Here is a 27,959-nt window from a genome sequence, read left to right as displayed (position 1 = left end):
AAGTGACTTAGCCAGAGCTAATGGGGTCAAGCTCTGGTCAACTGAAGCTTTCCCTACCTGCTTTTTTTTCTTTCTTTTTTTTTTTCTTCTATTTGAGGCAGTCTACCAGGGCAGATCATCTCCGACAGCTTTCCCATCATTACAGGCCTGCCTCACTCCTCCTAGGCTGCTCTTAAAACCTATTACAGGTAAATGGGGTTGTTTTACCCCGGAGCCTTCTGTCACTGAAATATGGATGTGTTTGAAGTGCCGGCACCTACACAGCCAACGAAGAGGTTACATGTTTGGGTATGAGCAGGATCAGTCATTCTGCTGGCGTTATCACTACCAGTTCGTCATGGCTGCTAAAGCTCGGCTAAATTCCTCACCCCAAGATTACTATCCTCAGGTCATTGCTGGCTTCTTGGTTTCTCTCAATGCCTTTTTAAAAAAAAAAGCTCTCTGCACAGTGTGGCCACAAACAAATATTCTAGCAGTGGATCTACTGGTTTTCAGATGCATGGTTTGGGCTGGTTTTGTGGTTATAAATTAGGAAAGCCATCGTAAGCGAAAGAGAAACAGTGCACTTACTCAGCTCCCTGCTCACCACAGGGCATATTTGTCTACACATGCAGATTTTAAGAAGTTGCTATGCGTTTTATCTGAAGTTCCACACTGAGAGACTTTGCTTTCCGCCTCATTCGAACAGGAGAACTGCCAAAGCTCCGTCCATCAGATAAGCGTTTTAGTTTTTTTTGGGTCAGGCACATAAGAGGAATATTTAGCTCTGAGCATTTCTATGCAGTGGCCAGGCAGAGGTTTTTCAAGGCTGGCCCAGGGGACCAGATTATGACTAATGAGGTCCAAGTTAACGTGACCAGAGGAGGCAGCTGGCGAGAAACAGGCCCCAGTTTAAACCTTTATCGTGAGATCTCTTCGTGGGCCAGACTGAGGGACAAACCCACAGGAAGTACATCACTAACTGACGCCCGGTCACGTCTGCCACGAATGAGCTACAGTGACTTATAAGGAGATCTTGGAGAAGACGAGGGTTAACACTGACCAGCTTATTTAAAAAGAGATTTTCTTTAGTACTTGCAGTAAATCGCACTGTAAATCTATGTTATTTCTCTCAGTCTCAGTGTGCCTACAACTGTAAGATGTGATACATGTGACTGTGGCAGATGGTATTGCGGTTTCATTTACCTCAACTGATGAGGTTACACACAGTGTGTGCGAAACACCTGTTCACTGGTCCCCCCGTGTCCCCGGTTTTGTTTTGGTGCTTGTGTTTTCACCAGGCTGTACATTATTCACAAGGGGTTTATTAACAAGTGATGTATCGCGTACAAAATAATAATCACTTTTACATTTTATAATGATTTTATTTATTATGATGATTCTTTTATGATCAATGACAAAAATATATCAAATGAATACATAAAACAATCTCCATGTATTCCTTTTAATGCAATGTATAGAGAAGCTTATTGCCGTTTTTTTTTTTTCCAGTGTGGGGTCTGGTCCCATGCGAACAGTTTTTTTGTTTTCCCCTTCTGCTGCTTAATTAAAATCATGTTGTCATAGCTGACAAACAGAAATAAGTAATCAGTAATTGTTTTGTGGTTCTGGGGCCCCGGAATCAATTATTATGCCTCCCTAACAATAATATCCTTTTGTTTTTTTAAACACCAGCTCCCCCTTGGCAAGTCATCAGGGCTAATTGAGACCTGGGGAGCTCCACTGCTGGATGATTTTCAAACGCGTTGTGGTGCAGCACAGTCCCTGTTGAATGTTAAATCAATGAAGAAGATCATGTTAATTTAGGCATTACTGGGGCTGTGATTGTGTAAGACGCCAATTTAAAAAAAAAAAAAAAAAAAAAAAAAAAAAAGAAGTGGCACCTAAAGTTGTTAGACATTTTTTTACTTGGTTGGTATTCAAAGATTATTACAAAATGCCAAGCTAATGAACAGTTACCTGGTCCTCCTCCTCCTCAGGACAGTCATTCACAGTGCCAAGGTGAGAGCAGCAGGTGTGGGAGTAATCTGGGACCCACCCAGTTAGCCAGGGGCCTCTGATTCACACTCTGCTCTAAGCTGCCATCCATTGTGTCCCGGCGGCTGAAGAGGAGCCAGAGGAACAGGACAATTATGACATTATGGCTGGGTGGCTGAGCAGCAGTCCCAGCTGGTGAGGAATGGGTGACCAGAGAGCAACCATTCCCACAGGAAAGCAATCCACCACATAGAGTAGAGAGGTTATGTTCTGTCTTCATCGGGGGGGTGTCTGTGACGCTGGACAGACTCCGTAGGGAGTAGGGGTGTAACGATTTGATCCAACAGCGAATAGATTTGAGTCCAAGATTTATGGCATTATAAAATCTCACTTACAACTCAGCATGATTTGATTCAGTTTATTTCCATTAATGTAAATTGTAGAGCTGAATATCAGGCACGTTGCGAATACATAACATTGGAATCTTACTGTATAAAATTACCATTGTAGGGAAAAACTCAAGTCACATTTTTGATGGTATATATCTTCTAATCAAACTTTTACTTACTGACAAGCAAGTAGTAGCACTATAGAAAAGCTAGTGGATTCTCCTGAAATATGAGCCAAGCAGAGCTTGTGTAATGTATGGAAAAGGGTCAATTTAGCTCATTGGTTTGACATCTGTCAACTGAAATGAAACTAGTGAGCAAATCATGACATGCCAAATCAAAACAAATGTTTAAGGGTGGATTGACCTGCCTTTTTGGTGGCGAGTCTTGATAGTAGCACTTTAAAATAATCACCATAATGTGACTTTGACGCATTTCTGTTTTAATTAATCGCAACTTTTTTACATTGATGGAGCACTAAACGCAAAGTACAGCTGAATCTGATGGGGATGACATAAGTATTTCAGGTATTTAGTCAAAAACCAAAATCGAATGGAAAATTTTACCTGATCATGGCACTAAATGAAAGGTAGAGGGGCACACTAAAATTATATTTCATCCTGAGGTGAACACGAATGTGTGTACCAAATTTCATGACAATCCATCCAATTGTTTGAGGCATTTCACTTGAAACCACAAGCTCATGGTGGTGCTAGAGAAAAAGTCAGAGGATCAGCAGTTAGTTGGATTCATCCTCTTAGGACTATACATTTTTATACAAAATGTTACATCCATCCATCCATCCGATAATAGTTGAGATAATTCAGTCTGGACCAACCGAGTTCTTTCTGCCTTTTATAAGTCCCCGGGCTTAAACACTCATCACTTTTGTGCCAGTTTCTCTGTGAGATGATCGCTTATTCCTCATAGTTATTTATCTGTAATGGGGTTTTAGGAGGGTATCTGGGTGTACATTACAATTGTGTTGATTAATGTATACAGTGCTGTAAAATGTTCTATATTTTATTTTAGATATGACATCTGGAGCTCCTCCACCATCTAAGCAGCATTCCTGTTTAGTTCCGCTCCATCCAGGTGTTTGTGCCTCTCGCGTCATTTGCCTCATCCTCTAAACCCGACCACTTTGACATCAAAGCGGGGGGGTGTTGTTCCCTCTCTCCACGCTGTCATGGGAGAATGACCCTGCGAGAGCCCGGTGCAGCCTCAGGACGATGTGGAGCCACCTGAGAGGAGGGGTCAGAGCATTCCTCGGTGTCTCTGCACTGTAAAATCTGAGTGGCCTGATGTTCGGACAATCACATGTCTGAGAAAGAAGTTGTTTGACCATCACGTCTGAGCTATGGACCTCGACTGGTGTGTGTGTCACACGGGAGGAAGCCGCTGGTGGCATTAGTTCATGAAAGTTAGTAGTTTTTAATTAGGGCTGGGTACCGTATTCACTACTTTTTAGGCACTGACCGAATTGCCTCTAAAGTATCGAGTATAGAAAAATGCCTAGTCATTGAATACCCAATTTCAATACCTAAGGAGTAAGTCTCATCAGTGTCAGTGAGCCAATAAGCATGCAGCATGCTTCTACCAAGATCTAGTAATGCTGTTGATTGGCTGTCTAACGTTACACGCGTAGAGGCATTCAGGATAAACTCTACGTTACACACAGAGACTGGGCTCACATAGTAGGAGATAAAAAATAAATAATAAGATTTGTGCCGTAATGTTGTAATTTCTTTTGTTTTATACAATTGTTATCGAAGTATCGTTTAGGAACCGGTACCAAAGTCACGGTATTAGTACCGGTATCGACAATTTTTGAACAATACCCAGCCCTAGTTTTAATGTCAATCGCAATAACAAACCTTCTACCCAAATGTATATGTCAGGACAGTTACTAAAAGTCCTGTTTGTCTGCCCTCCGCTCTGTCCGGTTGCATGCCTGAACCAACGCTTTAAGTAATAAAGTAGGAGCTCCTTTGATCTGATGTCCCACCCAGAGGCTTCTCCCTCCGAGCAGACAATACTCTAATTCATTACTGGACCTGCCTCTTCAAAGCTCAGCCACTCTTCAGCGGGAAACTCTAAACTTAGGCCCCAGACAGGCTCTTTTTAAACACGCCCCCTGGGCACGGAGGTGGTGGCTGGATGAGTCCACATAAGTCACGGTAACCTGCACATATCCACTCCTTAACCCCGCAGCACCACACCTATTCCCCTCAGGTGACAGGTGGATTATTGGGCATTGGTATTTGTGCGTTCTGCCCAGTTCCAAGCATGCCTGTTGACTGTGGGAAAACGTCAGAGATTCTCTGCAGCAGTAGTTCAGAAGTGATTTTTGTCTGTTTCTGTAAGATGTCAAATGACAGACTGCGCCCCAGTTTGAGCTGAGGTCACGTTATGAAAGAGATGAGAACATTTATGAGATAACTTGCAGATAAATATCAAAGTAATTTCTGAGCATCCCTTGCCCTTTTTATCACATGTATTCAAAGCGTCACTTTACGCTGGGATGTGTTTGTTGTTGCAGTGTAATCCCTTGTTGTGACCTGAAATGGGTTGAATGGCTGGTTGGCCACTCAGGAGATCATTGAACCACTTGACTCACACAGAAGTAGTTTGACTTGTTTAGGATAGAGGATCTGCTGATCCCTAACAAAATTAGTTTTCCCACGATTTGTGTTTCGGTATTGTTATGGAGATTGAGACTGTGGGTGTTATTATGAAGCCCAATAAGACTGCAAGGCCTTCACAAATAAACACAGCTTGGCTTGACTTAACACGTTTTCATTTTAGTAACATGTTTTCATTTTAGTTGTATTCAAAATACAGGGATAAATGCAGTAAGGTACCCAAACCATTATTGAAGTCACCAGCCATTTGCTCAACATAATTTGATATACTGAAGAGCAGTTCCCCCCTTGGGTGGTAAGAAGCTGAAAACCATCTCAGCATCTCATTTTTCCTCCTCTCTCTCTGTCTCTTTCTCTCTGCCCCTGTTTACCCACTACTTGCCAAGTCTGATGTCAGCCCGCTGCACTCGGGGTCCCCGAGTGAGTGTACAGTTTCTGTTTTGACACCCGTTCCTAATTACACATGTAAATGATTGATCACCTGGACTTGGCAGGGGCAGCGGAGATGGAAGTCCTTGTTACATGATGGCTCTGCGATTATGTCCAAGTTCAGGACAGTTTCTGCTGCCGGGAACAGTGGAAACGGATACCTGCAATGGCCCGAGAGCCTGGAGATTAAGTTCTGAGCCTCCGCCATTTGGACCAAAGTCTCTCCCTATTAGCTGTCCTTAAGAAGCAAGTTGCACAGGTGTGGCTAGATATCTATGGCTCTTTGTTTGGTCTAATCCCACACAACTTAAACCAAGGCTCTGTGCCCACACCTTTAAACCGACTCTGTGACACCCGAGGGGCCTGGCCGTTGAAAGCAGAACTCCGCTACTCTTGTGAAATGCGATTTGGCTAATTGATTTTGGAGTGGCCAGTCTGGAGTGCCTAAGGGAAAGCAAGGCACAGGTTTGGACTGTGATGGAAGCCAAGGGTGCTTCCTTTATGCATCGCGGTGAAATGAAACGGCTGCTACTATAGAGCTCTCTCTTTTCAGGTACGAAACGATGCTGAATACAAGATAAAGACATCTAAGCTCAAATTGTTAAGAAAATAAACAGTGAGCTGAAGCCAGAAACCGTGTAATGCTTTTACAGATGGGGTGAGAACTTTCGTTTCCCTGTTCTGCCCGGCAACAGCTGCTGGTTCCTGTGTGCTTTGACACAGGTATGGAGCCAATCTGAGGGCCAGGAGGGTTTTAACCCCAATCTTCTCTTCTCTCGTCTCGCAGCCTGGCACACATGGGCTGTGCAGCTGTACTTCCCATTGATCTACTGGGCTGCCGGGATGGCTGGCTGGAGGGAGATAGATTGGAGGGGAAATGGCTTAATTATCCTCACTCTCACTTCTGGAATGCAAATAGCCCTCCACCACTGGCCTCCACTGTGAGGAAAGCCTCACTTTGAGAAACCAAGGTCCTATTTGTTTTGGAGAAGAGTTAAAAAAAAAAAAATGACTTGACCTGTTTTTCTTCTTGTCCAATAAAGAAAAGCCTCACAGACTGCCTATACCGTTCGTCAGACAGAGGTCAAACAGATAGACAGGTGAAGGGTCATGATTCATGTAGAGGAGGCAGGAGATGAAAGAGTTAAAATGCTGAGGCGTATGTATCCTGTCTTGACTTTGATCTCTGCCTCAGGTAGCTCTTTCATAGGCACCGATCTTGGCCAGGAGCTGATGGGAGGCTGCTCCCTCTGAGACCGGGCTTGCTCAGACTGAGACCGTCTCCTCGCCTTGACAGAGCGCTGGCATGACATGTCAGGCATCCACGCAAAAGCTGCAAATCTAAAACAAATGCTCAAAAAAGGTGATTCTCCTTTTCCCACTTGGTCTGATTTCATCGTTTCAAGTTTACCTTATTATTTTTTTTTTTTTTTACCAAAAGAAACTGCCGATAATGCTGGCAGGGAGGGAGGCAGAAAGGGCCTGTTTTTGGTGAGGTACAAAGATGAAATGTGCAAGTCTCTGAGGCTTTGATGTTTCTTGGCAGGCTTCAGACAGCAACTGACAATCTGATGATCTTGGAGCACAGACCTTTCTAAAATCCCCGGCCCAGCCTGGCCTCAGTCGTCTAGCCCTCCAGTGACAAACGCCTTAATGTGACAAGGTTAAACACCTGAAGCACTGCAGCAAAATGGTCACGACGAAGCCGGGGTCAGGGGAGCAAACTTTAAACACCAGGCGGCTTAGTAGTCTACTATGACTGTTCACTTATTAATGCTTGTTGTACACAACAGGTCTCCTCTGTTTTTGTAAATGTTTTCTTGAGGAAGAAAATGTTTAAAAGTTGGTGTTAATTAAAACGGTCATTAAAGCTGCTATAGGCAATATTTTGTATACAAGCAGTGACGTGTCTACTCACATCACGTGACTTGTATACTTGTATGTGAGAGGTGTTCCTTGTAGTGAAAAAGCTGTGGAGAGATTATCCGCTGGCTCTTCAGCTCTACAGAGCTGTACTGCCTCTTTTAAGTCTTTTTTTTTTTTTGGTTTTCTGTCTTGCAACTTTACGGTTTTGGTTCAGTCTCCCAGCTCTCATCTCCATCGTCTTAAGACAGACAGCTGTTTTCAGTGTAAAAGCTCTGAAAAAAAAGAACCATGCAGCAGCAGAGAGACAAAGTTAGCGCCCAGCTGGAAAACATAGTGGAGCTTTTAGCAGCTAAAGAGCCAGATATTTCACACAGGAGTTGGTGGATACCAAAATCAGAGCTAAAAAAAAAGTGAAATTTGGACTTAAGGTCATCAGGTGGACACAAACATGTCATTTATTGGATGCTCTGTAACTGCAGGATGTGTAAATAGCCAACTGTGTTTGAAAACTTCAACAAATCACTTCAAAGGTAATAATATGTCAATGTTGGGTTCACAACTCATTTCTGCTGCCCATAAGTGGCCAAATAATCAGTTGTCGTAGGTTTAAATGTTTTCTTAACTGTCTCCTTATTTTGCTTTCTAATGGGGTGTTCACACCGCAAATTTTGTCCTTAATCTTTTTGTATCTTCTTTAATATAGCATTTAGTTTGTTTTGAAATTATACATCAGGATACATTGTTATTTTTATTATTTTTGCTTGCTTTTGAGTACTTAGGGTTCCATATAAACAGGATAAAAAAAAAATCTATTTACAGTTGAAAGTATGTTCTATTAAATATGTTTGCAAGTATAAATCCCAGGACACATTGGGATCACTTTGATTACTTTAAGAGTGAGCTTCAATTTGGATGGATTTCTACTATTTATCTCCAGAAACCTTCTTTTTGCATTGACAGTGCGCTGACTAATAACATACTCCCACGCTGCATGATACAAATGATGCATACAATACACATATCTTAATCTTTAAATCAGTTTGCCAAGTTTTTCTCTGAGAGACGTTGTCATTTGATAGGCAGCGTGGTACAGGCTGGGTGCTGCGGGGCCATTGTGTCCTATTGTACGTCACAATGGAACTTAACACTTGACAGAGCCAGGGCTTGTTGTCAGTAGCTGAACTTGATCCCGTCAAGTTGTTCCCACTGAAGAGCTATAAAGAAAGGGCTTTGACCTCACGGCTGTGCGATCACGATATCAGGCCAAATATTCATTCTCTATTCAAAGGATATTCGTGTATAATAGGAGAGCTGCTGTAGATGTCTGTACTTTTGCTGGAAACTTGTTTTGACACGTAGGTCATGTTTCTCAAATTTTTATAGACCCCTTTCAGATAGGAGGATATGATAGTGGAGTATTGTGTGCCCACTGTCACTTAACCTGGCAACCCTGCCCAGATGATCCGTCCTGCTGCCCAGACAGATGTCCGCTCCTCCGAGGCTTGTCCTAACCATCACCTCTGGCGTTTCAAACTGCCGCTTCCTTGCACACTGTTGCCCTGCAGACCACAAAGGGGGCTTCACGTTACCCAGAGGGGCAGGTAACTTCAGATGGATAATCCTTGGGCCTGGTAAACCGGTCTTTAACAGGACAAACTGTCTAAACCTGGCAACCCTGAGCCGTGTGTTATTGCGTGTTGATTGGCTGTGCATGTGTGACTCCCCTGGGCAAATCATTGTCCGGTATGTTCAGTATTTCCACGTCCGTCTGTCAGCTAATCTGCTTTAAAGAGAGAGAGAGGGGATGAGAGGAGGGAGGAGGGGGGGAGAGAAACAAACTACAGTATAGGGCTAAGTTAAATGATTTTTTTTGTCCAAACATCTGCAGTTCATTAATCATATAGGTCTTTCTACTGGCTTTATGGGCATTGTAAATCTTTTTTTTTTTTTTTTTTATTGTTTCTAGAGGAGATTTATGGCCTGAAAATATTGTCTGTCTTCATACTTTATTTTCTCAAAAAGTGGCCTGAGTAGAGGTCCTTTGAATGTAATGTTAGATGTCTCCTTAGATGCTTGTAAACAAACCCAGCAGCCCTGGCAGCTCATGATGACACCACCCACCCCACCTTGACCTCAGATGAACTATGTGTCATCTCCGCCACCAGGCCTGTCAGGATCCTCACACGGAGACAACGGTCTCTCCCTCAAGCCGCTGCCACCCTCTTGTCGCCCCACTGATCCGTGCCAGCTTCCAGCTTTTGTTTTTCTAACCGCCTCCCCTGGTACTGGGGGCAAGATTTACAGTGGAAAAATATAGTAATTTTTTTCTCCCCATGTTGAGCTGGTGAGTCTGGAATGTGTGTTTTGGGCAAGATTTTTGTGAGCAGTGTGAAAAAACAACAGAGCTGTAAACACCAAGGGTAGACCCAGACGTGGCTTCTTTGTTCCAGATGTGGAGCAGGCACACACACTGTTGGTGCACCTCCAGCCAAAGCACTGGGCTGGAACCCCACGCACTGCCACAACTATCCCACTGCCTGTCCATCAGCTGGCCTCTGCCTGCATTTGTGTGGACAGGTTACTGCGTGATTCTGCGGTATTTTAAATGAGAGTATTTGTGTGTCAGCGGCCCACCGTCAGAATTGGTACCAAATGCGCATTTGAGGCGCAACCAGACGGCTGGAATAAAAAAAAAAAAAATCAACAATGTATAATTTAGACATATGACCGCCGCTCTCTACAAATGAAGCCGTTTAAATCCGATGCCCTGCGTGACACCGAGCTCAGGTTGCAACAGAATGGCTTATATGCGTATTAAGGTTAAAGGATTCCAGACGAGGCTTCTATATTCAACCAATCAATTAAAAGTTTAAGTGTAACGGTGAGCGGCAGGCAGCGATGCTGCTGTCATCCGCTGTCTGGCAACAATTATGCCAATGATGAATTCAGAGCTTGAGCCAAAAGACCAGACACACTCCGCCATTTCCCACGCAATAGTAGCCTATTCACTTTGGCTTTTAGGGGTCATTGTTTGTGTTCGTTTTTACTTATTATTGATTTTATTTGTCTAATTTGTTGTTGTCCACGCGCCCTATTTTTTTCTTCCGTTTTATTTTATTTTTTATAATTGTGCCAAATGTTGACAAACGCTTTCTTTTGTTGCTTTTCAATTTACAATTTGACTTTCACTTCTAATTGGTCAGTGAAAACTGCGCTTTATAAATATTACAAAACAATTCAGGCGAACTTGCACGCAGAAGGGCCTTTTTTATTTTACCGTCGGAATAAATATTTCATACGGAAATTAATAAACAAATACATAACTGTTTTATTTTTATTTGTATATGCATACCATTTTCTTATTTCCTTATTTGGAGACATATAGTCTAGTTGCACAGACAAATGCAGTTTTTCTTTTCATAATGTAAATTAATTGTGCAAGATTGTTTTTAACGGAATATTGACCTTCCTTTTAGTTCCTACAGTAGGCTACTAGAAATTAATTATGGACATACGTTTTTTTTAATTAATCAAATTGTATTTTATTTTTATTTATCATATTGTAAGTTCAAGAAAATATAAATATTATAAACATAATTTTAAGGAATTAAAACATTCCATTATAATTGCAAACATGAATGTTTTCTACAAAAACTATATTTTCACAAACAGCACTTATATTATTATTTATTATTAGTATTATTATTATATAGATTTTTCTGGCAAAAATGGAAAATGTATAAAATCAATACCTCAAATACATCAAATTTAAAAAGAAAAAAATAATTAAATATTGACACACTTTTGGAAACCGGGAAATCTTAACCTTACATTTAAATATTAATTAAACTTAGCAATAAAGGACATATATTCCTGTAATTGTTGTCTTGAAAGTGTGTAAAAATGAATAATGTTGATCATGTAACACGGGTGAACTCTTGGGGCCCTCATGGTGGGCCAACACACACACACATACATCACACGCACACACACGCACACACACACACACACACACACACACACACACACACACACACACACACACACACACACACACACACACACACACTCACACACACTCACACTCACAAACACCAGCAGGTGTGGCTGCACTTGTGGAATGAGACGCCGGTCGTGCAGATATTAGTGTTCCTGTGTGATGGCGCCTGGAGGAAAGATTAGGCCGTTCATCCTCTGCTCTGCTCAGGCTCCTCCTCTGCTCCCTTCTCTTTCCTGAGGCAGAAAACAGTCAGAGAAAAAAAGAAATCCTATTGTTTGCATTGGCTTTGTTGATGCAAAAGGGTTGGAAAACAGCTGCTTTGTGCAGTGGAAGGTGTGTCAGTGACAAATGAGGGACATGTGAAAGCTTGGCTCATCAGAATGGGATCTTTAGATATAAAAGCAACGAAGGGAAGCACTGGGACCATGTGGACAGAATATTCATAGACAAAAGTATAAAAACATACATGAAACCATATCTGGGTTTCATCTAGAAATGTGCAAAGGTGTCTGTTTAGGTATTGTTCATGTTTCTCACGGCTTGTCCACACTTTGATGCATTTCTGGTGGGAAAATTGTGTCAAACCCACACCACAGCTTCAGACCCATCATGGTGCGCTGCTGAAATGGGACATGTGGGTCTTTATTCGGGTCTATTATGTGGTGAGCTGAGCCTGTGATAATAAATCCTGGCATCCTTTCGAGGTGGTGGACTGTCAGTCTGAGTCCATAGGCCTCTGCTCGGCTCGGGCCCCTGCAACAGAGGGTTACTTGTAAAACATGATGTGCCAGTGGGAAGATCACAGCCGCGGCAGTTGCCTGGGAATGTGCTCTTGGTTTGTACACAAAGAATGCTGTCACTCTGCATCAAAGCTGCGTGATGGACAAACTTGACTAGTGTGTGTGTGTGTGTGTGTGTGTGTGTGTGTGAGAGAAAGAGAGAACATACACACACACACCTGCAGACGTATGTGTGCGCTGCGCAGGAGAGTAGACGCCAGTGAGTCTGGCCTGCGATAGTTTTTAACGTCATCCCTTTGCGTGCATTCAGACAACCACAGCTAGGACTCATCCCTGCCCTATGACTCCAGGGCTCGCCTTTGTTCTTCACCCGTAGTACAGACATAATTACAAGCCTTAAAGAGCCTCCTTACCTTGCTTTCCCTCTCCCTCTATGCCTCATACCCTCCTTGTGCCCACACCTTTTTGTCCCTGCACAGTTTTGACAGATATTCACATCCAGGACTCAATCCTCTGCATTCAGCTGCTGAAGTGTCTCACAACAGAGCTGTGCACATATGCCCATAGGCCTCTGCATCTTCAAAGCTTTTGTGTTTATGTTTATTTGGCCTCCCTGATCCCATTCATGTGTCAAAAAGTGTGACTTTCCTGTGAACTGTTGTTTCCCCACTGCCCTCTGAATGCAACACCTGCTCCTATAGCAACAAAAATCTCTCAGTCACTGGGTGCCCAACTGCAAAAAATTGCTATGCCATAATCCCAACACCAACAGTGCTGCAGTAAATTCCTAATACACACAGTATTGCATTCTCTCATGATATAATTTCCCAGTGAGGAATACATGCGAGGCCTTATATGTGAAACTTGTGACCACAATATGAAACTGGCCTCTCAGCAGCTTTTTTTTTTTTTTTTTTGTGACTCAATTTTTTTTCTATGATAATAATTTGTGGCTTTGTTCTGGCTGGCTGCATGGCTGAGGCCTGTGGGGAATCGGGAAGCAGTCCAGCCCCCATAGTTGCAGGCTGGGTAGGACATGACCAAAATGACGGGGTTGGACAGCAGCTCAGCACCGCGCTCAACCCACCAAACACTCTGCTTATAATTTCTCTGCAGTTTACATGTGATTTAGCTGAGATGGAATCTGTATCGAACTGTGCCGCAACACATGGTGACTCTATTAATTGAAAAGAAAGCCTTAATAGCAGGATCTCCACTCTTTTCTCCTCCCACTGTGTTTTTCACCTGTGGATTTACTCTGCTTGAGAGTGAGTCAACAGAGCCTGAAATATGGAAACAGGGTTGCTCTTTGAGCCTGTGGTCACCATTTTCTCCCCCCTCTCCCCCACTTTATCCACATGCACCTCCACACGTGTTTTGCTGACTCTGCAGTCTGCGCCACAATCCAGCCCTCTTTTGGCAGGTTTGTGTTTGCCTTATTTTACAAAGCCTGACATTTAGATAAAAGTGATTGACATGTGGCCTTAGTATTTTAGTTTAATGTAAAATTGAAATCAAACATCCTTTTGGATCGAGAGTTTGTCATTTTTCTGTCCCCTTCAGGCTGAATTATTCATCTTCATTCTTTTTTAGAGTAGTCAAAGAAATGATTTGTATTGAAGCATTTATACAACTACTTTTTAAAAGTGTGTTATTGGTGCACTGGTGCACATCAGTTACTCCCAGTTTGGCTGATTAACACCAGTGAGGAGTGTTGATGGACTGTACAAGTTGTAGTTGTCCTTTCCTAAACAAGCTTGAGTTTGACAAAGAATGATATGGGGACACAGTGTGAATAACATTGTCTCTGTAGTAAAATGCATTTTATTTGTCGTTGATTTGTTGTGCAAGAAATGTCTATACATTCTCTTAGACAATAAAAATGTGAATGCTTGCTGCAAAATGAACAAGAAAATCCAAATACCAGTGAAACTCCTTATAGTGCATTAATATTAAATGAGGCAGTGCCACAGCAGAAAATCATAAATTTGTCATCTCAATACAGGGTTTCTAATAAACTTTGCATAGTATTACATTATTAAAACTATAACTAAAATAACTGAAACTTAAACAATTTTTGGTGAGAATTAAGTGTATTAACTTTATTAACGAAACAATGTCAAATCTCATTTTATTTGACTTATTAACACCAGATATGGTTATGCTAATGGTGCTAACTGTAATTCAGATTGTATGTTATCCTGCATTAGCCACTTGTCTAATCCATTTATATCATACCCATAAAATGGCATTCTTGGCCAGCCTAATTATCGAACATTGGCTCTTTTAACTCAACTAAAAAAAAATCAAAAAAAAAGAAATACAAATTTGTATTTAAAAAGTAAAAAAATATATAAAGCTTTTTAGTCAAATTTAAATTCTACCAAAGTTATTAAATCTCCTAAAGCAGGAAAATCCAGACCATATTAAGTAACGCCCTTTTTATTTGATGGTGTAAATGACTTGATGGCATTCTAACATAAACCAGAATAAAATGTCTAAATATGCCCAAATATATTAATAATCTATAGCAGGAGGCCCCTGCTAGCTGCAGAGCTGCATGCTTTATCATATGTTAATGAAGTTCATAATGCTGGAGCTGCAGTGACAGCTTGCTGCTGCGGACCAATCAGAGAGCTCGCAGATAGAAGGCAGTGTGCTCGAGGCTCTGCAGGCAGGAGGTGTTTGAAGAACCATGTCAGCTCCTCCAGTGATGTCAAGAAGGATCCCTTTCGCTTTTATTCGATGTTTGCCTCCTAAACAGTTGTGAACATGCACGCTGTAATAACTCATTCTCACTGCAGGGAACGTTTTTTCACGCGCAAAGCATTGGACTTAAGTGTGGATTTGTTCCAAGTTTTCCTCGCTGCCCGACAGAACTGATGAAATCCTCTTCAGAGCGACGGGTTTATGGACTCGCGTATTAGCTAATGATGTCTATGGGTTTCATGCCTGACAGTCTGAATGCCTCAGATCCATCCAAATCGGCCTTCCTAGAATTCGGCCACGGACATCCGGCACACCAGCAGCACTCCCCCGGACTCTCTCACATTTACCCCGTTCATGGCTTGCATGCTGCTGGGCATTCCCAGCACGAAAGTTCTTTTCCTGGCAGCGCGTCCTATGGCCGCTCTTTTGGCTACGCCTACCCCGGCGCGGTGAGCACTCATGCCCCGTCTGCTTACATGTCCTACCAGCGCAGCAACAGCAGCAGTCTGGCCCACAGCAGATTAGAGCACACAGGTATGTGAGAAAGTCAAATCGAGCTGGGCTAAACTGTTAATGTGTCATTTATGGATATAAAAGTCTGATTTGGCATCAGGCGCAATTACGCACTGCATGGGCGCGTATTTCCATCCCACCTCCATTTTAATAATGAGTAAAATAGTTCACTTTAAGGTTTAGTAAATAAATAAAGTCGATTTTTTTTTCCAGCGTATATAGGCCTAATGTGTTTTATTGAAAGTTTAATTGAGGCATGGGCGTCAGCAGGCATGTTTTAACTCACACTAATGTCCAAACAAGGCCTAGCATTCAACCACCGCCTCCCAGGGATGCTCCCTCTTTACCACTCATGTTACGTAATGAAGTCAGATGGTGCCATTTATTTTATTGACCATAATTTTCTGTGGGAAAGTCGAGTTATGGCCCGTGTAGCCTGGTCCTACCCCAGGAACTCGTTTTTTTACCCTCAACGTTAGTGCACGTTAACAGAAAACAACAGTCCTTTCATCGCTGTGTCATTTAATAAAACTAAAATCAAACGGTTTATGGCCATGATTATGATAGTTAAATAATTAAATAAAAAGGCACAAGTTAAGCTACATGTTTTGGCTTTCAGGCCATAGAAAGTGTTGTTTTTATAGCATGCAGTGCGGGCCTGTCAGGCACTGTATTTCCTGTGTGTGAGCTCCTCAGTGCTCTCGTGTTGTTTAAGATGGTAGATTTGGTTTTCTGAGAAGATCAGGGGAAATCTAAAACTCTGCTCAAATGTGACATATTTTAGTCTCGACCTATACACGTGTAGGTAGTAATAATAACACAAGTTATAAATCAAAACTTTCCCTATTTCATTTCATGTTCTTTAATCTACAAGGTCGCGAAAAGTCCACGGTGATTGAAAGCAGGGACATTCGTCTAAATGGCAAGGGGAAGAAAATCCGGAAGCCTCGGACCATCTACTCCAGTCTGCAGCTGCAGGCTCTGCACCAGCGCTTCCAGCAGACCCAGTACCTGGCGTTACCGGAGCGCGCCGACCTGGCGGCCAAACTGGGACTCACCCAGACTCAGGTGGGCCTTCAACTCACCCAGCAGTCCTTGAATGGATCGTGGGAAATGTAGGGTGTGCGATCGAAGACATATGCATAATATTAGGTTATTATTAGTATTAGCATTAGGCCTATTATTGTATTGCAGGTATTAAAGGAGGTTGTAATCATTTCACTATTATTCAGCCTAAACCACCAGGCCTGTACTATTTAGCATTGTGGCTTATTAAGTAGAACTGCTGGGCTAATATTTTGTATTTAAAAGACTTAAAGCAGACTGAAGACAAATATTACTGAGAGGAAGAAGACGTTGAAATGCGTGAAAAAGAAACCTCTTATTTGCTGGATATGATTAAGGATCACTGCGCTTCTGGAGATCAAATGAGAAAGCAAATTGTTGTGATTTGTAACTTGATCCTTTAATGCCTGTCTTATTTACTATACTTAATTTCATGGCATTTCCTTTGTCAAACCTGGTCCTTGAAATGCTCTCTGTGAATGCCGCACTTCTAAAACTAGGCTATCAAAAGAAAAAGAAAAATTAGCCATTGTAGGTCTGCAGAATTAGGGCTTCTCAGCTGATTTCAAGGGTTTGTCAGTAGTTTACTATGGAATATAGTTTATAATATCCAACAAGTTTATTTATTAAATTTATTTATCTGTGATTAATTCTTCACGTGCATTCTGTGAATTAAATGTTTGGTAATACAGGAATCGATAAAGGGCATCTTGGGAATAATTTCAGTGCCATGTGTAAACATCATTTGGAGACAAAACAGGTGCACGCGTCGCTGTCAGTGTATCATTCAAGGAACAAACATAGGTCTTTATTGTGTCGATTCGCCTGAATTCCCTTTTTGTTTGGAGTTTCAAAATCAGAGATAAACACATCGACTGACTGTCTTCTGAGCTGTCTCCTGCACATTTTTCCTAATCCCTCAATCTCAACAATGATCAACCTTTTGTGCTGCTCAGATGTTTATAGAGTGTTTAATTTGGGCTTTTTGGTGCAAATAATGAATCTTCACACCATTGTTTTCGTGGAAAAATACTTTTTTACTTTGCAATCAGCAGAAATTCTCAGTGACCTACCGCAGCGCCCTTTGCGGCTGTTTTTATTTCACAATACTTTCAGTCTCGGCTTGTTGCTGTCACACTCATGCACCACTGGACTCATAAAGCGGTGGACAATAAGAGAGCTCCGTTTTAATGCAGCCAGGCCGAACGGCCAACAATGCGCCAGTTGTAAGCCTGGGCTTTGCAAAAACAACCCAAAGAAGATGAGAGTTATGAGGGTTTTATTGTTCTCGATATTCACTTAAGGCCAATTCTAAAAGTGTATTGTGTTTAATTGGGGGAGGGGGGAAGAGGGGGAGTGTATATGCTAATAAAACGCCTGTTGCGGTATAATTTGCCTTTTATATTACTGCTGATCTTTAACCACAGTGACAATTATGTGCATTTTCTCTTTATAGGTTAAAATATGGTTTCAGAATAAGCGCTCCAAGTATAAAAAGATCATGAAGCATGGCAGCGGATCAGAGGGAGAACATCTCCACAGCACTAGCTCCATCTCGCCGTGCTCCCCCGGGCTCCCCCAGCTTTGGGACGTCTCCATGGCGAACAAAGGAGCCCAAATGCACCCAAACAATTACATGAACAGTTTTGGTCACTGGTATCCAAACCACCACCACCCTCCTCATCAGGACGCGGTGCCCAGGGCTCAGATGATGTGAGTGGGTTGTTTCGTGCGGGCCAGGCGCTCGGCCTATATGAAGCGCACTTCACACTGAACTCGCTGGTTTCTCTCGAGGCCTCCTCTCAGAACTGAATTGTGTTTAAATAGTGTGTTTGATAGAGCTTGTTCATATTCTTTCTATTTAGTGTGCGTTTTGAATTCACATTTCACAGCTAAATTCGACAATGCATCTTCTGGTGCACGGCTTCTGAAATATGGACTTAGTATGTGTGCAGTTTATCAAGAGACTCTGAGGCATTTAAAATATATATAGTGTGCATGGGTCTACTTTATTAGCAAAAGCGTTTCAGGTGGTCCAGAATTATGCAAATAAATAGCTGTTGGATGGACATTATTGTGATGAATCTTTTGTGTGACGTGTTTGTTTTGGTTGCAGCTTTTATCAGGGAAATGTTTTTACTCTCAAACATATATACATACAAGTAAGTAAATGGACGTGTGATTTTATCCATCAAACTGTTAAAGAGCCGGTGACTTACAGAAGTCTAAATTAATGGCAACCGCACTCATCTGCGAGACTCCTGAACAAAAGCGTAAAGGCGTCCATGAGCTGTGAATAAAGTACAGCATCTCGAGCCCGGCTACTGTCATGTGCAGAGTTCTGTTAACCACCCACAGCTCAGTCCGTGAGATAATTCATAGCTGGGACATCAGCTGTCTTTTGTCCGTCAACACTCCTGCTGATGGACGAAAATCTGCTTGGATACATTCCAGTCATGTTTTGTCAAAACACCTGCCGATTCCGATTGATTCCTGATTAAAAGTAAAAAAGTAAATAGTTTGCTTGTATCCTATTCACTACCCCTTTTAACTTTAATGTTTTAGGACAATTACTTTGACTTTAAAGCTTTCGAAATTCTCAGCATGGTAAACCAAAGGCGGTGGGTGCCACCTTTACGCACGGTTGTGTTTATGTTCGGTGTAACTTTTACGCACAGACAAATAGGCTATGACGACACGTGCCTTCCAAAGAGTTTCTTTGAATTTGAAAATCAGCATTGCAACATTTTTTTTATATATATATATATATATATATAGGCCTTTATTTTCAAAGGACAGCTGAAGACAGGAAAGGGGAGCGAGAGGGGGAATGACATGCAGCAAAGGGCCGCAGGAGTCGAACCTGCGGCCCGCTGCGTCGAGGAGTAAACCTCTATATATCTATATACGTGCGCCTGCCCTACCAACTGAGCTAAACCGGCCACGACAGCTTGATGTTTTAACACATTATAAATATCTAAGCTACATTTTTCTGCATTTTTTTGGCTTCTTTTAAAAAAGATCTCTGTTTTATTTTTCACCAGAGAGTGACACATGCCGTGAGGAGTGGCTATAGCACGTGCAAGACAGCATTTTAACGATCTCTTCCTTCACTCTCTTCTCGAGGGAACTCAAACAGAAAACTCGCCGTTGTCATAATAGGATGACAAATGGCTACGCTATTCCTCCAATAAACTTGCGCCTGATTTACAGTCTTTTTCACTGATTTGCACATTCTGGCGCTTCCATTGTCTAAACAGAGAATTATCTATTTATATCTTCGCAAACACCGCCGCAATTTGTGCTGATGCTCTTGTGTTGAGCTTTAAATAATGAAACCGAATAGCGTGTTAAAGAAACATCCAGTGACTTCTTTTTGTCTTTTTCATTCATCACTCTGCTGTCTTCTAGGCTGTCTGGCAAACATTAGATACAGTGTGTCTAATGCCGTGTCTCGCATGCTGTTTTTAGGGAGATATATTGTTAATAATACCAGGAATTAATTAAAATACAGCAACGTCTAATATAAGTTTAGTTCTTCATGTGTGATGTAATTTTAAAGGGTCGTGGCATCTATTCTGCAAAGGTGTTTCACTCACCCTGCCTAAGCAGAGAGCTTCCTAGAACAATAACACTACTAGGGCTGCACAATATGAAGAAAACACGTCATATGCGATAATGTTGAATATCACATAACGATATTACGATAAATAAAAAGATATTAAAGTGAACTCAGTTCTGCTGCTTTCAGTTTTCTGCTTAAATACAACAGATTGCTTGTTGAATTTAAAAACAAATGAAAGGAAATCATCTCCAACATTCATTTGAACAAATTGAACATTGAATTGAATACAAAATGCAGCACTAAAAAAGAATGACAGTTATATTTTAAAGTGCAATTTTCTGCTGATATTTTCTTTCAACTAACAAAAAATCTCTAGTGTCTTTGGCGATATGTCGCAGCCTTTCGCAATGCGTTTATTGCGACAGTTGATATCATGATGAAGATTTTTTTTTTAAACGATATATTGTGCAGCCCTACTTTTAAATGTATCAACTACATGCCAATAAATTAATAACTTTAAAACTGCACTTTCTCACTGAAGTTCTTGCTTCAGCTGTTATTTTAAGATAAACACACACCTTTTAATTACAGCAAAGCCTCTCTGCACACCCACACACACTGTTGCATTTAAAATAAATATGCCATCCCCACGTCTAACATGCAAGCTGCTATGACCGCCATGTCACCAGTCATACAGGCTCCACGTGCACAGTCCTGTCTTACCTTGGTCAGAGAAGTGCAGCCTTGTTCAGGAGATCTAAAGCCTGCTGTGGTGTTTCTCTGAAGAACAAAAGCCACATCGGAGCCCCGTGTTTTCACTCCTCCAAGCTGATTTTCTCACAGAACGACATGCATTGTGTTACATTAACATCTTCTTCTTTATATATACACACACCCTCGTGCCCTTTCCCCCATTCCTGATCATTATGTGCTTTGTTAAACATGCTGGGCCCGGTGAGGAAGAAGCAAGTGACGGGGCATCAGGGAAAATTATAGGCAATTTCACATCTCCAGATTAGAATAATGGCTTGTGGAGTTGGACAGACGGAGTAGGACCTTTCAAACGGGGGCCAATTATCATGCAGGCAGATTGAATGGAAAGTGAAAAGGCTCCTCGTGTAATAGACAAGCTAAGAGGAGGGGACGGAAGCCTGCAAGATGGGTTGAATGGTAATGATAAAGGCAAGTGTGACTGTATCAACGCTGCGGCAGACGGTCGGAGTTATCAGATACAAGGTGTCTGATGGGTTTTAATTCCAGGATAGTAATAGGAGGGAAAATCGCCTGTAATTAAATCCCAGTTGCTTTGAATGGGCGAATTGACAAGGCAGGTCTCTGGGGTGATTATTGTTATTAACTTGAGTGATCTGACATCTCTGGTAATTGTGAGCAGCTTCCCTGTTAGAGAGAGTGAATGCATGATTTGGTTTCATCTGAAGGAAGGCTTGACTTAGTTTGGGGCATGATGCACACACGCACGCACGCGCGCGCACACACACACACACACACACACACACACACACACACACACACACACACACACACACACACACACACACACACAAAAAAAAAAAAAAAAAAAAAAAAAAAAAAAAAAAAAAAAAAAAAAAACACACACAAACAAAATATATACTCTCTGGAGGGATTAAAAGATGGAATACAGTTTGGCTGGCAGAAAGACATGCATGCATGCACGCATAAATTGAGAATGGATTCAAACTGGCTCTAAGAAGGCCAGGCACACAAACATGGGGGGGAGGGAGTGACACTTATTTTCTTTTCTTTTTTAGTTGCAGTTTTGAAGGTCTGTTTCTTTGGAAGTTATGTCTAGATGCAACATTTTAAATTTTTTGTGGGTCCTTTGGGCTAATGCCTGAGCAGCCCAGCCCGGGCCCTGGCCCTGGCCTGAGGTCAGCCAGGGTTCACCAGTCCACAGCTGTCAGTGATGCCATTCTGCCTTCATTTCATCCCAGTTTACAGCAAAACGGAGAGAGTGAGTGATCCTAATGCAGCCGAGGCTCGGCCAGGGCCCGGGCTAAGTGTTGACCAGCTGCTGCGAGTCTTTCCATGGATACATTTCAGTTTCCCGACCTCCATCTCAACCCATATCGGTGCACCCCAGAGACGAGTGCCGACATCACTCTGTTGCAGGGTGGAAGAAGGGCTCACAGCATCGGCTCTATTTAGGGTGCTGTGATGTTGTGCCACGCAGGATCACATTCAAGTTCAACAGTTCACCACCACCACCTCGATGGCTACTTACACTTGTTAATGTTCAGAGATGACATATATGGACACGTCTGACAGCCCACACACACAAGTGCAGCCTGTAGCGAACACACGTTTGTCTTCGGCACAAATGTTTCCCCTGTCAACCACAGCCCGGGGGCCACACACGCTGAGGGAGCCGCCGAGGGGAGGTCGCATGTACTCTTGATGAGATTTCATTGATATTAAAAGGCAATAGTACTCATGGTGCTTTTGTCAAATCAGCACAGTGCACTGAGATGATGAGTGAGGCTGTAGACAACTGGTGTTGAGTTCAGGGAAATAAAGTAAAGGGGGGCACATTAAGGGAAAAAGGATTTTGTTTTGACAAATGGTGAAAGAATGTCTGTGATGTTTGGTAGACTTATGTACAGTATGTATTTTTGTTTAGAATGAATAAATTGTCACAGGTGTCAACGATGCCAGAATGTGACCATGTGACCCCCCCAACAAAATATTCTTTCAAAATAAATGTATCATTCTATAAATGTATTATTATATAAACTATTGGACTCAAAAATTACAGTAAAAACTTTTAAATGATCAATGAAATAAATTATGTTGAAATATAATACATCCAACTAAATAGATTGTAGATATTATTTAATATAAATTATTATGGTTTGTTAGCCTATATTGTTATAATTCCTTTTTCCCATCCCTTACAAGTGTATGAGCTAAGTGTCCATTCCCAGTGTATTTGTCAGCTCTATGTGCTCTAGAGTCGAGCCAATCAAGGTGAAAAACAAATCGCCTAAAGAAACTCTTCAACATATGAATATATTTCTTTATCATATTAAATTGAATTTTCTTCATGGAGGTAGGCCTACGTCAAAATTATGCTACAACCCCATTTAATGATACTTTAATGTGAACAAATCTATATCTAGAATTTCAATGAAGAAAGAATAAATATTGGATCATTAGTAAAGTATTATTCCAACATAGCCAACATTTCTTTCTTTTTGATGCAAGTAAATCCAAAAATATCCATTTAGAGAGAGTGCCTTATTTGGCACACTGTGAGACTTGAGATGGCTTAAGATGAACATGTTCACCTCTACATTTAAAGCTAATGCTCTGAAATCACTGCAATGACACAATGTTGCAATACAGTTTCATACAGTAACACCTCCAGCCCGAGGGCGCATACCATTCTAGTTACTAAACGCGGTAGAAAAGATCCCTGGCTACATTTAGTCTCTGTTCGTAGGCTAATGGCGCCTTGGTGGTCCATGTGGGTACGTTTCTCTATATCATGTAATTGTTTGGGCAGCATATTTAATAATGCATGTGGACAAACTGAGGTTATTGTCCACTGTCATTAGTTATTAGTTTTGAAGACGCAGAAAGGGAGGAGGTGTTTTTTTTTTTTACGGTCTCATTATCGCTGACTTAACAGTCATTATCGGAGAAGTTGTCATGTTTATCTAACATCTCTCAGCTAATTCATATCACATTTCCCGGGTTTCATAGTCGATTACATTATTCTGTTTTATCACCTGGGAAGACCTTTTGCCTAAATTTAAAAACAAAGTTTGAATGTTCCACCTTTTGTTGTGGAACCCGTCCTTAAATATTGGGTAAAAAGTACGTCATCATATGAATGACTTGGGTGTAAAAACCCGCATATCAGCAGATCTTTTTTTTTTTTTTTACCAGAACTACTTTGCCAAATCCAACAGAATGAAAGCCAGTGTCTAAAGTGTAACACTCCACACACACACAAAGAGGTTGTGTTTTCTTATACCGTCAATATTTGGCAGCGCTTCCATCCATCCTGCTGCGGGCACTTGCAACAGACTTGCTTCAACCCCCCGCTCGTGCGTGCGTAGGCGCGTGCGTGTGTGCGTGCCTGTGTGTTTGTGTGCGCAACGCGCTGAATTCTCTCTTATCATCTGGCAGCAGAATAGTAATAAAACCGAGTGACTCCAACATGTCTGCTTGCATGTCGCCTCCTGCTTTGCACGCAGCTCACAGTGCACTCACTATACTGTGACCATTACCGTCTGTACTATACTCTATATACTTTGGGTCAGTGTGATGAACATTTTTGAGCATTGAAAATTAGGTTAAGAAAAAAGATCTTGCAAAGACAAAACCGATTCAGATGCACTGGTTTTGTTATGCAACATTTTAAATAAATACAGGCCTAATGTACCTTAACTGGAATAGGCATGCAAATAACTTCTTTAAACCCTGCCACTATGATCTTCTACCCAGTATATTATGGCACACGACTGTATTTCAAGCGGATTAGTAATGATTTAGACCTAAAGATGCGTGGATTATAATATTATAAACACTTAGCCTACGTCTAAGTGTTTATACGCAGCTAATTCTGAATGAACCTGCTTCCAGTGCAAGCTCATTTTGAACAAGTGTTTCAAAGTGAGTGATCTAAATTGTGATTTACTTTATAATTTTGTTTTCTCCAAAGAAGTTCAACTAATTCCTAATTCACTCTTTGCTCTCAGAAACTGTTCCTGCACTGTTAAGAATGAGGTCGTGCGCAGCTTATAGACCCTATACATTTGATTTATAGTCCTAAATAAAAAAATAAATAAAAAAAAGGCGGGTGAACAGCAGTCTGTTTATAAAGGGGCTAGACACACAACATACAATTAACACCTTTATTCAATTGACAAGAAGGCAACAAGTGGACGAATTACATGAACATGAGAATGATTTTGGAAGCACCACAGTGCATATCATAGTGGTTCTGCATATAAACACATATTTACAGCCTTCGACGTTTTGTACATATAGCCTACATATAAATATGACCTGAGTTCTTTTTTTGACGCGCTCTCTACAAACCCACATGCATGATTTGAATGCAGCGTGGATCAACTGCAAAATTTTGTCAATATTCGGTCTGTGGTCAGGCTGCTTGTTTAAAAAAAACAAAAAACTTTGCATATTCATTTACAAAAGGAGTGAAAGAAATACAACAGAAGCGATAAATAATTTAAAAAAAAACACACACACGCCAGATGTCCGTTAAATATGCTGCCACAAGTGATCAGAAATCCCTTATGTGCTTTGTGAATGGAACCCCAGTTCTGAAAGATTCTTGATCATCCAAAAAAAACAAAGTTTCACTTCCGGCCTGCTCCGGATCCAGTCCCCTTTGCTCTGCAGAGTCATTGTGGAGAGACCTCGTTTGAGGAGAAATATCTGCTCCTGAGTCATTGTTAATAAACAGCTCCCACACTTTGCTGCGGGACTGGGTGGTGCACGGTGCCAGGGTGCTGTAGGTGTGATCCCTGCTGGTACCAGTGGTTGCTATAATCCTCCAGGTATGGCGGCGACGAGCTGTGCGTCTGCTGCGGGACCTGAGGTCTGCTGATCGGGGTGTTCTGAGGGGTGCTGTTCTCCCAGACTGCGGGGGAGGGCGGGGAGTTGCAGGCCATGGAGTCGCTGGCGTTGGGACTGTGCTCCAGGGGAACCTCGCCGTTTTTGTACAGTTTCTTGAACTTGGACCTCCGGTTCTGGAACCAGATCTTAACCTTGGAGAATAAGAGTGCGAAAATGAATTCCAATGCAACCGAAAATTAAAAGATAAAGTGCTATAACATATTTATAATATAAAGTTGTTGTTTTTTTCAAATGTTATCTGCATATTAACAAACGTTTTGCAGTATTTGACTGAGAAAATAGAGCTTTTTAAATTTTAAATTTAAATTTATCTAAATAAAGAATGCCAGTGTCTGCTGTGGGTAATTACGCATCCATGGATAATTACAGAGCAAATTGTTGGCCGTATTTGGGAAGCCCTGACTCACATGACTCTACAAGAATTGATCAATTAGAAAATATCAGGTGTTCCACCGGGTCAGGCAGCTTACCTGTGTCTGGGTGAGGCCAAGCTGAGCCGCCAGCTCCGCTCTCTCGGGCAGAGCGAGGTACTGCGCCTTCTGGAAGCGCCTCTGCAGGGCAGCGAGCTGGTAGCTGGAGTAGATCGTCCTCGGCTTGCGGATCTTTTTCGGTTTTCCATTCACCATGCGGACCTCAGGCTCTGGCTCTTCTTTCACTAAAAAAATTTTTTTTTTTTAATGAAATAGACCATCAAGAAAAGGTTTGAACAGCCATAAAGTGTAAAAAAACATGAAGCATAATGAAATAAAAATGAAACCATTATAAAATTAGGTTACAATTGTCTGCGTAAAAACACTAAAATGTTATACTTGTGAATATTTTGTCATATTAGTGTGGCAAAATTGCTTTAACGTAAAAATAAAATATGGCAACTTCAAAGGCAAATACCACAACAATCAAAACTACATCACTCAGACGGGATCATTATATTTTGTCAAATTTCCAATTTGGCAGCCAGTGGTAACATGTTAAAACTCATGGAGTGAGTATTATTAGCTTTAATCAAACCATTGTTGTTTTATGGACTGGCTCGTTCCCAGCCAGGCTGTTAAAACCCGATATTAACGTAGGCCACTGAGCAAATAGCCTACATAATAAAAGAAATAGTACACGGGCAAGTGAATATATCACATGGCCTTGTGAGGAAAAATTTTTGGGGGACATGAAAGGTAAAGAAAGCAAGTGATTTGACATGTCAGCACTACATATTTATTATCTCGTATTACGAGATATATTCTGCAAAAAAACTAAAGGAAACTTACAAATAATGATAATAATAACAGGTGATACATTAAATTAAGATAATAATAGCTGATAATTGTAGCTGGTAGAACGATAGGATTTAATGTACAATCAGGGCTCTTTTACAAAATTATCTCAGCCCGGACAAGCGACTTGACCTTAGCGCGCAGAAGACATTACGCACACTGGAGGTAAACATGGCCGCGTTAAAATAACCGATGATTATCTCAACATTTACCTGAGCTCGGAGGCGAGGCCTGCAGGTGATCTCTGTTGTAATGTCCGAACTGTCTGTAGCCATTTGTGTACGGGTATTCAGATTTGGTCGCGTACGCTCCAGCAGCTCCCATTCCGTTCAGATTAAACTGGTGGTGGTAAGAGTTCATGGGCTGTCCGTACGCTTGACTCTGATAATATTCGTGATGACTCGGGCCCGTCTGGCCGCTGTAGTAGCCCATGTCTGTCACCGAAGACTCGGGGAGAGTAGGAGAGTCCTTGGAGCTCGGGTGGCAACTCATAGATCCTGGTAGATCGGTCAAAATACTCGCAATCTTCTTCTCATACGTCTGTCCGACGCTCATGGTGGAAGCAGCCCTCCAGAGTAAAGAAAGTCCAGTGGTGGATTCTTTTTGTTGTGGAGTGCGCAAAGCAAAATCGCAATAAAGAATTGGTGTGTGCGCGTGCTATTTGAACGGCGTTAGAGAGATAATAGTCCACTGAAACTCTCCCAGCTGCAGTTACTTGGTTGTGGCATCGCTCAGCCCCTGTCACACAGAGTTATAAAGAGCTGGACTGGAAGCTGCCTTCCCATTGGCTCTATTGGCTCCCCCCATCTTGCGCTCCAGGCGAAGTCGTGGTGAAACCCAGCCTTCAGCCAAGAGCGCCTATGCACGCATACCTCAGTGCCCTGAGTGTATTTGCGTGTTGTTATTATTTTATTTTATTTTACTTTAGATTTGCTTTTACCTGTACACTGGGTGAGCATGCAGCTATGTAGGCCTTCAGGGACCGTCTGTGAAAAACACAACTACCTATAGGTCCAGTTTTTTCTCAAGAACTGCGTCATCTACAGACAGGCACCAAGATGATACAACACAATAGCAGCCCAAAGCCTTTCTAAAAAAAAAAAAAGAAGCCTAATCCTGCAGCCAGACCGTCTCCTTAATGTTT

At 41.8% G+C, this 27,959-nt stretch overlaps 2 protein-coding genes across 2 annotated transcripts; one reads left to right on the top strand and one right to left on the bottom strand.

Moving 5' to 3' along the window:
* The first annotated feature begins 14,720 nt into the window (after positions 1–14,720).
* dlx4b (distal-less homeobox 4b) lies at positions 14,721–18,404 on the top strand. Its single transcript, XM_039787214.1, has 3 exons — positions 14,721–15,289; positions 16,143–16,336; positions 17,790–18,404. Exons 1-3 carry the CDS (start codon positions 14,977–14,979, stop codon positions 18,048–18,050), a joined length of 768 nt encoding a protein of 255 aa, XP_039643148.1. The 5' UTR covers positions 14,721–14,976; the 3' UTR covers positions 18,051–18,404.
* Positions 18,405–24,785: 6,381 nt separating this feature from the next.
* On the bottom strand, positions 24,786–27,551 carry dlx3b (distal-less homeobox 3b). Its single transcript, XM_039787302.1, has 3 exons — positions 27,028–27,551; positions 26,018–26,202; positions 24,786–25,678 (listed from the first exon to the last, which is right to left on the bottom strand). The coding sequence occupies exons 1-3, from the start codon at positions 27,368–27,370 to the stop codon at positions 25,364–25,366; spliced, it is 843 nt and encodes a 280-aa protein (XP_039643236.1). The 5' UTR covers positions 27,371–27,551; the 3' UTR covers positions 24,786–25,363.
* Between the last annotated feature and the right edge of the window lie 408 nt (positions 27,552–27,959).

This window comes from Perca fluviatilis, chromosome 21 (assembly GCF_010015445.1).
Source record: "Perca fluviatilis chromosome 21, GENO_Pfluv_1.0, whole genome shotgun sequence".
Taxonomy (NCBI): Eukaryota; Metazoa; Chordata; class Actinopteri; order Perciformes; family Percidae; genus Perca; species Perca fluviatilis.
Note: the sequence above shows the minus strand (reverse complement) of the source record. Positions and strands in the feature narration are given on the sequence as shown.

Bases quoted from the DNA above. Each gene is read 5' to 3' on its own strand.
- dlx4b (XM_039787214.1), top strand. From the start codon at position 14,977: ATGATGTCTATGGGTTTCATGCCTGACAGTCTGAATGCCTCAGATCCA. The intron at 15,290-16,142 runs GTATGTGAGAAA...TTAATCTACAAG, and splicing joins CAGCAGATTAGAGCACACAG to GTCGCGAAAAGTCCACGGTG. The intron at 16,337-17,789 runs GTGGGCCTTCAA...TTCTCTTTATAG, and splicing joins TGGGACTCACCCAGACTCAG to GTTAAAATATGGTTTCAGAA.
- dlx3b (XM_039787302.1), bottom strand. From the start codon at position 27,370: ATGAGCGTCGGACAGACGTATGAGAAGAAGATTGCGAGTATTTTGACC. The intron at 26,203-27,027 runs GTAAATGTTGAG...AAATTTTTTTAG, and splicing joins GGCCTCGCCTCCGAGCTCAG to TGAAAGAAGAGCCAGAGCCT. The intron at 25,679-26,017 runs GTAAGCTGCCTG...TTATTCTCCAAG, and splicing joins TTGGCCTCACCCAGACACAG to GTTAAGATCTGGTTCCAGAA.